The sequence below is a fragment of the Chanodichthys erythropterus genome, chromosome 13 (assembly GCF_024489055.1).
Source record: "Chanodichthys erythropterus isolate Z2021 chromosome 13, ASM2448905v1, whole genome shotgun sequence".
NCBI classification, from domain to species: domain Eukaryota; kingdom Metazoa; phylum Chordata; class Actinopteri; order Cypriniformes; family Xenocyprididae; genus Chanodichthys; species Chanodichthys erythropterus.
This window is the reverse complement of record NC_090233.1, coordinates 16,619,402-16,631,034: the sequence shown is the minus strand read 5'-3', so window position 1 is coordinate 16,631,034 and position 11,633 is coordinate 16,619,402. Positions and strand designations below refer to the sequence as shown.

The window sequence follows — 11,633 nt, the reverse complement described above, 5'->3', positions numbered from 1 at the left end:
TTACTAATTTATTAGTTTATTAATTATTAATTTATTATATATTGCCATAATAAATGTATTTTGCATGTTCAATAAAAAGAACCACTCGGACCGCTCAGTCCGTTTCGTGAACAGATCATTTTTTTGTGAACCGTTTCAAATGATTCATCGAAAAGATCCGACTCAAAAGAACGATTCCGTTTACGACTCGGCCATTGCTATTCTCCAACTCTAAACCCGCGCAGGAATGAGCAACGCTCGCCGAGCAGCGGATACTCGCCTGCTCTAAACAAGTAACCTATTTTAATCGTTCCTGTGGACGTTCATGCAATTTCGCATAACTGACAAGTAGATATCGCATGCTAAAATGGGTCGTCAGTTCACGAACCTTAACATGTAACAGAATACTCGCTGGTCCCCGCTTGTGAAGCAGGAGTGAAGAGCAATCAATCACCGGACACCTCCACCGTTATTCGTGTGTGTACAGTACAGTGAGCGCTGCTGAGGCAGGGGAACCGCTGCTCTAATGCTTCCCTGACCACACCAACTCAGCGCTGCTATTTTAACGCGGTATCTTGTTTTCGACAAAACATCAGATCAGGTTTTATAGCGGGACAAGATGTTGCAAGTGTTGATTTGCGGCGTTGTGGTCTTCCCCGGTCTCTTCTTCACTTTTAGAAAAGTGCTTCCGTCCATTTTCAAGCAGTGGACAGATGCCGACGTCGTGCTGGTCAGCGAGAGGTGAGTTTGGTGACAGTTGAGCAGTTCTTTAAGGCCAGACAGCTCTTGTATTATCATTTGCTGGTTTACTGCTGTTTAGTAGTAAAACGAGTCTCACTGTGTCAGTTTAAAAGGTCAGGTTTGCTTTGCACATTTCACTGTAATATTCACATAAAAAAGCTATTTTACATTAGCGGTACATTGTAACAACTTGATGGAAACGATCACACCAGCTGCTAAAATGCAGCTTCTGCACCTTGACCTGTAGAAGGGGCTTTACAGACTCAGAGACCACCAAACAGGCCCTCAGCCTACCCAGGGACACCAATTTATAAAAGGATAGATTTGCCTACAGTATAACGTTTTAATCAACATTTACAAATTATTACATTTTACAATGCTTATCAGATCATGCAGAAATGCTTTATTTAGAATATATTTAGAATACATTTAGAAATATATAGATTTTTGAGAAATCATTTTTTAAGAAAATATGTTTCAAATATCTGTCCAAGACCTTGGACTCCCAGGGGCACCTGGTTAAAAACCCTATAGCACTTGGAGTGATAGAGTCATATGTTGAGGCTTGTGTGTTTAAAGGATCAATTATGTTTATAATCGGACTATGTTGTGCTCATGTTATCCTATGATATGTTCAGCTGATCACATGACCTTAATCACTCCAGTCCATGGAGAATGAGCATGAATGGACCAACTTCTAGAAATGTACAGACCTCTTCTATATTGTCAGATTTCCATGCAAATATGCCTGGGTGAAATGAGTCTTCACTGATCTGAACCTGAAGTCAGATTGCTACAAACACATCTGGATAATAAACCCAATACACACCGTCAATCTTTAAACACAAGTGTGAGATATTCTCAAACTCAACATCTGCATACTTGAAACTGGCCACTATTTAAAATTGTAAATGAGGGAAGCCTTTATCTGTGGTCATACATACATGCATGTTTTTACAGATAAGCAGTTTCAGATCAGTTCTGGGTGGGTTCATCATAAATTGTCATTGACAGTAGTTTTGTTCTCTTGTTTGCTTATGCAATAGCCAAAATTGCATTAACTAAATGTGCAATAAAACAATAGTGTGAACTCAGCTTTGGGATATTTGGGCTTCGTAATTTTAACACAGAATTTTAAATCTTTTTGTTTTATTTTTGAATCTGTCATTTATGTAGTTGGTAATCTGTGTGGAATAAATTTCAGATCCATGGGTAAATCTATGCTATACGATATACGATTCATCTTTGCCCATTTTCACTCTTTGTCTGAATTATTGTTGCCATTAGAAAATGTTGTTAAACCTAACCAAATGGCGGTCCCAATTGTTTGCATTTTTTTTAGCAATGGCCATAATCCTAGCTAATGCCTATATTTGCTTCGTATCTCTTTGCTTTTTATGTGCCATCCACCATTTTGCTGTGTTTTGTATTCTTATAAAGTTCTTATCAGTGTTTGTGTTTTCTGACTGCTGCATCTATGGAGGTCAGCTGCTATTTTGGCTAAACGGCAATATTTTGTTTTAATTTTGCTTTGACCTTTTTTATTGAGTTCCTGTTGTGCTAGATCAGGGGAGCCTAATCCTGTTCCTGGAGATCCACCTTCCTGCAAAGTTCAGCTCCAAACCTGATCAAACACAACTGAACCAGCTAATTAAGATCGTCAGGGGCACTTGATAATTAGAGGCAGGTGTGTTGGATCTGGGTTGGATCTGAACTCTGCAGGTAGGTAGATCTTCAGTAAAAGGATTGGGCACCCCTTGCTAGATTCTTCTAATCTAATCAATTATAGAGCTGGGCGATATATATCGAATGCTTTTGTCACGCACATATCGTCAGTAAAGCCGGTTCCCTGATTACCGCTAAATCGCCATCACCTGCTTTCATATGGAGCGCCATTTAATAGACAGAGCCGTAGTTCACTGACAAGCCACGCAATATCGCGTTCAATATCGATGGCGATTCATATCGATATTGAACGTGATATTGCGTGGCTTGTCAGTGAACTACGGCTCTGGGCTTTCACACTGGGTCGTTATACTCAGTTATAGGAACTAGCCACCAGGGCGGTCCCCCGAGAACTTAATTTCGCCTAGGGAAGGTGGTTTCAAACACATTTTGCACATTATGGGTACTTCTCAATACTCAGATTGATGCTTCCTCACTCCTACTCCATCCTGTGACCCGGAAACCGATCGAACTCAGCCATCTTGAAGGACATCTCAATTCTCTAATTGTACCATGAGGAGGCGAGGAGCGAGGATTGAGGAAGCTTCCTGAGGAGTCATGAGCGAGGATACACAAGTGTATCTTTTGCAGAAGTCTTTCTCGTCAAAAAACCTGACGCACATATACATTCTCCTCCACCTTCACATCTGTCGCAATAATTTAAATGTATGCTTTACTTTTGCAGTTTAAATAATCTTTACATCTCACATATTTCAATGGAACATCTTGCTTTAATATTATGAGTTTTTTAATTACCAAACTTTAACAACATAAGGGCAGATCCCTTGAGCGCAGCTGATGACGCTTTGAAGTGACACTTGAGGGATCAATAACGTTCCAATACAAATAACATTTTCTTCGATTCCTCCATCCTCATTTTCTTTCCTTGCATCCTCCCCTCACATCCTACAGGGGTGGAGCTGAGGTGCGAGGAAAGGAAATGAGGATTGCATAAATAAGAAACGAGAAGCACCTTATCTCTCTCTTATCTGACACACACATTTCAGGTCTTGGAGTCATAAGCTAATGAGTTGAATTAGGTGTGTTAGATGAGTGAGATATACAAAATGTGCAGTGCTCAGTGTTGCCAGCTTAGGGATTTTGTCACAAGATTTAGTGACTTCCCTGCCCATTTTGAGACTTTTTTTTTTTCAAAAGTTTAGGGACAAATCTAGCAACTTCTTGAACAAACTTTTTCTAGATTCTTATTTTGCCCACTTGATCTATATTCATATTTATATACATCATTGAATTTGCCATTATGATGTCATCTAGTGACATTTAGCTACCATTTTTAGCTACTTTCAATTGAAAGCAATTGGCAACACTGGCAGTGCTCCTGGACAGGTTTGAAAACCACTGCCCTAGGGCATTTTCCACCAGTAGGAACCCTGAAGTGACGTAAGCCAGTCAACAGCGACATTACTTAAGTGCGGCATTCAACAATGTCAACAACTGGAGGATGGAGGATGCCGTGATTGGAGCTGTGTTTTTGTTGTGTCATGGGTTTTGTGGTAACAGAGATGGAATGTAGATGTATAAGTTATGTGATCGAAAGAGCAAAAATGAGGGCTAAGAGACAAAATCTACTACGACAACTTGGAGTACTACATATCATCGAGGCTGAGAAAAGAACAAAAATATTGCAGACAAAGGCGACAAGTAAATGCTGTTAGCATTAGCTTTCTGTATGTTTATGTCTTATCGTTGTTTTCCGTGTTTGTGGAGTAAGTATATATAAAATTTGTTTATTTACACTGCTTTCTAAAATCGGCGGGTGCAGGTGTTTCATATGGCACGCGTTCGGACAATCAACATACACTTATGTCATTGGTAGTTCTAGTTGTACTAGGTTAGACACTATTGTGAAGTAGGAGTTAATTTAGTCCCCCCAAAAGGCTTTCCTATAACTAAAATACTTAACACACCAAAAATTGTGGCACACCCTTTTATATGGTTGTATTTGCGGGCTTTGTAGCACATCCCTTTTCAACTACTGTAACCAAACTTCATACACTTATAGATATCATCAAGCCAAACAACTTTCTCGCTCGAAGTCAAATGCCAGCCCAACAGGAAGTCATCTATTATGAGTTGTTTGAAAAACACATGCTTTGGAATTTTATATACTTTTCTACATAATATGTCAAAGTTTAATATTCTTTTTGGGTGTTTTTGAGACTCTTAGCATGCATCAAATTGCATGAAACTCGAAACACAAATTAAAGTTGTCAGCCAGTACACATGGGCAAAGCCTTAGAAATAGGCATGTAGGAGGGACTCAATAGTGCCACATTTTGACTAAAGTGGGGGGTTAGTTTTACCTACAGTCACCAAACTCTGTACATATATTTTTCTCATCATACCGCATAACATTCTATTTTACAGTCATTTGCTATAACCAGCAGGAAGTCAGCTATTTTTGTTTGAATGTGGATTTTTTTTAATCAAGTTCTGAATTTTTAACTACTCTTCCAAAGGGCTTCATAAGACTCACACCAAACTTTCTCAACATGATGCCAATATATTGAAGATGCTAACACGTATTGGATATCTTGAATGGTGTTGCCATAGCGAGGGATTAAAGTAATGACAAAAAGGGAAACTGGTCTTATATAATAAATGATACACCACTTATTTCTACATAAATTAATGCAAATAAAAAGTAAAAAAAAAAAAAAAAAAATCATTCTTTTTTATATTTAATGCATTATGTGCAAGTTAAAACTATGCAGATTTCATTTTATCTTGTTGAAAGAAATAAAATGCAATGTAAATGTAATACATAGTATAACTATATAAAAAGGCCTATTTTTAATGGGGTTGAGAACAGCCTTGTTGCTGAGAACAGTGTTTTCAGACATAATTACTTTTATTAGCTATTGCATTTGGGTATACAGGGCTTCAGACTTTGAGAGCAGTGGCGCTGGTGCCACTAAGTTGTACAGAAGTTTGTGCCAGCACCTAATTTGGTGGTGCCATTTTTTTTTTTAAATCATAAATATAATTTAATCATATTACTATTGTTTTGCATTAACAAGTGCAGTTACTAATAATATTATGTTTATTCATTGGAAATTTGACAGTAAAGCACTGAGCTTGAATTGAGATGCAGATAAAAGAAAAATGTAAATATTCCACTCTTATTAAATATACCATACTGAATTGACAGACAGCTTCAGTGATTATAAAAGGAGCACTCTACTTTCTGTATAATTCAGTGACAATTTGAAGAAGTTTTTGTTTTTCATGAGACTTTTCCATATCTTAGGGAGCCAATAAGTGCTCCTCTGCTGCCATCTAGTGTTAATTTCATGTTTTTAAGTGTTTTGTTTTCTTAGAAGTGTTCGTGGCACAGTGTTTCTCCTGGTTTCCATGTCGGTGCTATTTGATCTGATATCTGTGGTTTATAGCAGAGAATTGACACTTCGGCGGGAGTTTGATTGACAGGTTATCTAACTAATCATAATGCCAAATTAGGGCTTTGTAATATGGCAAAAATATTTTTTTTCCCATATCGATATATAAACTGTTAATGCTGCCAGCTTTAAGAGAGTATCCCAACTATGACTGAAGCCACAAAAATATGAGGGTTTATTAATTACATTTTAAAGTACAGTTTATTAACAAAAACTTAAATTAAGACAACTTATTGTAACTGCTGGTTGCAGCAAAGGATGAGGTGTAGGATCTAATTGCAAGCAGTGAGGTTTATTTACAATAACTTAAACAAAAACATAACACTCTTGCATAGGGAAATCCAAACAGAACAACTGGGTAAATGCAAGAGAACTGACAATGGAACTGAACAAACACAGGGCTTAAATACAAGGAGAACAGAGGACCAAATGAGACTAACTAACAAGACACAGATGAACTCAACCACTAATCAAATCAGGAACCATGACAACAAACAAGTGGCGGGAAACTGAGAACAAAGGGGAACATGTGACAAAGAAAAAACAAACTCTAAACATGAACTAAACAGAACAAAAATCAGACCACTTACTAACTTAGCATGTGACTTTTAATTATAAACAAGCCCGAAATACACCGGGGATTCTTACAACCTTCAACCTTACAAACTTCTAAAACAACCTTCTAAAGTCGAGTTCATTAGCAATCGCTTGGCATAAATCTGTGCTTTTCATTGATTGAAAATCACTTAGAAGTGCTGTTGCGTGAGCATGTAGAACACGCAACAGTGCCAACTTGTGACATTGCAACATGCAGCGCTCTTTGTGAAATACTGCAGTGCACGTGGGAATGTCAGCGGGAGTAAACAGTTCTGACGCACACATAACAAGCAGGTACGAAACACGTAGGGCGAGGGGAGATTTTCCACTAGTTAATCGATCGCGGATGGTTTATTCATTATCTTGGGTGGATACAAAAGTATAAGAGAACAAAAATAATAAAAGTATAAATGTGTCTCCAAATATACTTGGGCGGCCGTTAATATACCTAATCTGCGCCTGGTCGCTTTTCAGATAACCAAACCACTTCCATATAACTGAATTCGTGCTACCTATTTTGTTGTCAGTTTCATCATTTTTGGATAACTCAAGGTTAGTTTCACTTTCGTCGCTACTTCCACTCATTTTTGTCGTCCTTGTGTCGAGTTTTCTTTACAAAGTGCCATAGGAAATTGACTTTGTTCTTTGACGTGAACGTTTAATGTGTTGTCGCATATTTCTGCTGTATGATTGGCTCTTACATTAATCCATATTGAGTAAAAATGCCTAGAGCTTATCATCGTTATCGACATATATTTTATCGCTATTCGATATGATATAGTTTATTGGCACAGCCATACGCCAAATCCACCGTTATGTCCAAAAAAAGCAGTCGGGATTTAGCATATTATCGTCGGTGGACTTGAACTTGAAAAATTGTGTGTACTGACATCTTTCCGCAATTGAAACAATATTCCTTCTGATGTTCATTAATGTTTATTTGATGCTATAAATTAACTAATAGGAAAAGATTATCGCTTTATGAGCCGCTTGAACTGAGGCACTACAGCGATCTGTCACAACACATTAAAGAGCCACAAAACGGTATTTATACTTTAAATTTATTTTAAATGCAAAATTAAAAAAAAAGGTGTTTCATATCAAAAGTAACCTGCTCTGTCTTGTCTGTTGACGTGTCCTCTTTGCTCCACAATGTATTTTTCACTGTGTGAGAACATGATATGTGGTGTGAGAATTGCATGTCTTGTCGGACATAGCAACATTTACTAAAGAGGGTGTGTATTTGTGAACAGTCAGTTCTTTGCTGAATTTGAATTTCCCACTAAATCTCGCAGTGATGTTATTAATTTTGCAGCGAATTTAAATGCTTCTCACCAGATCTCCCAGCGGTGTGTTTTTAGCAGTGTCAAGTGATCGAGATCTGCACATGCTGAACGGTCCGCGCTGCACAGCTCAAAAGAGTAGCACTGTTTCATTTAATTTGCCATTTGATGTTTCTCATATTAAACAGAAATGGCAGCTCTTATCAATTGTGCAATGAGGTGGTCGCACCAGCGTGACCTCTAACAAAATTTAGTCACACTAGCAGAAAAAAAGGTTACAAAATATGACCATTTCGCTTAGTCGCAGTCTGGAGCCCTGCATTCGATTTGTAGTGCATTCCAATTGTAGTGCAATTAGTTTTGTTTAATAATTAGGTTAATAAAAATATAAAAAGACCTTAAGATAAATACTTCTGGACTTAATAATGACTTGCTTTTATTAGGTATTGCATTTGGATAAATATTAGACATTATCAAAATTATCAAAATACTTTCTGGCACAATTTACATTTTATTTGTTTCTTTAGATTTAGATGTTTTTGAATCTTCTGGCTCACCTAACTGGGAAATAGTATCCAGCTGATCCATTGATCTCACTCTGCCTCTGTGTGTGTGTCTAGGTGTTTGAATCTATTTTACACTCTTGATGGTTTATAATTTAACCCTTTCATTGCTCTGTGGTTTTGCTTGCATTACAGGATAAGAAATCTCATAAAGATGTAGGACAGGGATAGGCAACGTCGCTTCTGGAGCGCCAATGTCCTGCAGAGTTTTGCTCCAACCCTGAAAAAACTTGCCTGCCTATCAAACACACATAAACAAGCTAATCAATGTCTTCAGGATTACTAAGGCTAGGCTTGCCTTAGTAATCCTGAAGACATTGATTAGCTTGTTTATGTGTGTTTGATTTGGGTTGGAGCTAAACTTTGCAGGACAGCGGCACTCCATGACCGACATTACCTATCCCTGATTAGGATCTGTTTCTATCAGTTTTAAAGGGTTAGTTCACCCTAGAACCTGGAAGCGCTGGATGTAAATAGCGTAAGAGAATGACACAGAAGAGAAGATATCGTTGAATAAAGTAATTATTTTTGTTTTGTTTTTGTCCACTAAAAGTATTCTCTTTGCTTCATAAAATTCAAGGAATAGTTCACTTTCAAATGAAAATTACCCCAAGCTTTACTCACCCTCAAGCCATCCTAGGTGTATATGACTTTCTTCTTTTGGATGAACACAATCTGAGAAATATCAATAAATATCCTGATGCATCCGAGGTTTTTAATGGCAGTGAGCGGGATCATTGAGTATGAGCTGAAGAAAGCTATCCATCATAAACATGTACTCCACAAGACTCCGGGGGGTTAATAAAGGCTTTCTGAAGCGATGCATTTTTGTAAAAAAAAAATAATAATAAAAAAAAAAAAATCCATATTTAACAAGTCCTAAAGTAAAATATCTAGCTTCGCCAAACCACCTTCCGTATTCTACTTGTAAAGAAAGTGTAAAACTCTCGCAGTTCAAAACGCTTACGCTACGTCCTACGCCTTCCCTATTCAACTTACGAAAAAAAACTTAACTGACTTGACGCTAGTTTATACTTTCTTTGTAACTTGATTGATGAAACAATTAATGACACAATTTTCATTTTTGGATTAACTAACCCTTTAATGACAAAATAAAGGCACAGAACCAGTTTATTTGTAGTGCACTGACAACAAAGTTTTATATAATTAGTTTAATAATAAGGTTAATAAATATATAAAAAACCTCAAGATAAATACTTTTGGACTTAAAAAAATTTAAGCTGCAGATGATAACTTCACACATCTGAAAGTGAGCTATAAAATCCTATGACATGAAATTCATCTAAATTTAAATGATCTCATGGATGTGGCTGCTGTGGTTTATGGTCATAGTGGCACCAGCTGGCTGCAGTAAATGTGGCATATTCAAATGACACACATAGTCATTTCACATTTCGCATAGTCCTTTTATATTTACCCGCTTTAACACTAGAACCGCCAGCGGTAAAATTTGCCCATGCTGATTACTGTTTTGATATGGTTAAAAACAAATTATGTCACTGTATTATGTCTCTGTCTTCACAAAGTAATGTCTAGAGTCCTGAAATGATTATTTTTAGTCATCAACTATGTTTTTGTCCTGTTGTTTTATGTTATTTTAAACGTGGGGTAATCATAAAAATTGTTTTATTCATTACATCATAGATCGGAAATATTTTTTTCAGGAAACGAGCAGACTTGAATAAACAGCAACACAGTGCCAAACAATACAAGATAAAAAAAGGTTGCAAAACAAAAATGAATAATTAATAAAAAATCTAAAACCTCTTCATTTGAACATGCAGTGTGTGACTGTTTACAGTAAGCTTACACAGTGTAAAAATAAAGGAATTATATAGGGGTAAAATTGACCTGCTGGTGGTTTTAGGTATAAATGCCCCGTTTTTAATCTGGTTTTATCTAAACATATTTTAACAACAGGGGATTGTAAATAGCACAATTTTAGTAAAAGTAAATGACTGGGAGAGTTGGATATTTTTATGAAAATATGCCATGGGTAAATTTTACCCTGTGACAGTTCTAGTGTTAAATGCATAGTGCCTGTCGTGTACGGTTGTCCTAAAATCACTGGGGTGGTCGTAGTGCCGAGGCTTGGGCCCATCATCGCTGCTTGCAGCTATATTTTAGAATTGGTTCTTCATGTTTTTTCCCTTCCAAGAAAACCAACACTCAGCACAAAGGTTACAGAAATGGGCTATTTTAAGATTCAGTATATTTTTGCAGACAGTTTAAGGAATCCAAGATAAAAAAGCTATAGGAAAATCAATAACTAATCAATGTCAAAAAACAACAGATGCATCACTGAAGGGAGTTTGTTCTCTTTCCTTGTGTATCAAAAAAAAGATAATAGATGGATAGTTTTGGCCCAAACTCTTGTCAGACTTAGCCCAGAGTGCATGTTTCTTGAGATGTTGTTGTCTGAGGAATAGTGCCGCATAGTTAACACAAGATAGATACATGGACATGTAGATTGGGGTAGATTGGGTAGTTGGTCTTTGTTCTTGGTTGATGGTAGTTAGACAATGTGCTGAGGGCCTCTGGACTCATTGAAGAGGATGATGGCTGTTAGAGGAGTGATAATGAAGTGACAGACTCTGGACTTTTACACAGAAGTGTTGATTCAGTCAGTCCTCTGTGTGTACATGTTAGAATGAGGCAATCAGTCTGAATCACTGTAATGGTTATTTATCACTCTCTTGTAGTCTGTGACGATGAGATGTGTTTAATCATGTATTTATATCGTCACCGGTTTTGTGATATACAGTCCTTACATGATTCACGTAAATTATTTTCACACTCAGACAATAAAACCGTTTATATTTAAAAAGTTTAGTTACCGTGGTCAGTCGTCATGTTTTTGGGTAAGATGGCATGAACGGGGGATTGAGGACGCCATGGTGGATGTTCGGTAGGGCTGTAACGATATGCGATATGAAACCGAAATCGCGATACGCAGGTCCACAAACCTGTATCGCGATGTGAGAAGGCAGAATCGCGACACACCCCTTCCAACTCCCAGAGTTATCCTTCCTGTCCAGATCCAATGCTACCACATTTCTAAATTACTATAAGTATTAGGGGTGTAACGATTTATCGTAGATGGTGTGTCTCAATCAGCTCTCTAGTTCAGTAAGTGTTTCGGGCACACATTGAATCTTGCAAGCAGGTTTAAACGTTTCTCATGTCAGTCTCTTGCATGGTCGCGTGAGAAAAGTCGTGGCTTTCTTTCACCGCAGTGCACAGCAACAGCTGTGCTCACTGAAATGCAAAAGACGCTTGCGATGCTTTGCTTTAAGAAGTTCTGT

General features: G+C 37.4%; 1 protein-coding gene across 1 annotated transcript in view; it reads left to right on the top strand.

Annotated features, from left to right (window-relative positions):
* The first annotated feature begins 244 nt into the window (after positions 1–244).
* Positions 245–11,633, top strand: part of tlcd3a (TLC domain containing 3A) — a 62,957-nt gene continuing 51,568 nt past the window's right edge. Inside the window, exon 1 of the mRNA XM_067407272.1 lies at positions 245–720. Coding sequence (XP_067263373.1) covers positions 599–720 — 122 coding nt within the window. The 5' untranslated portion in view covers positions 245–598. The remainder of the gene's footprint in view (positions 721–11,633) is intronic.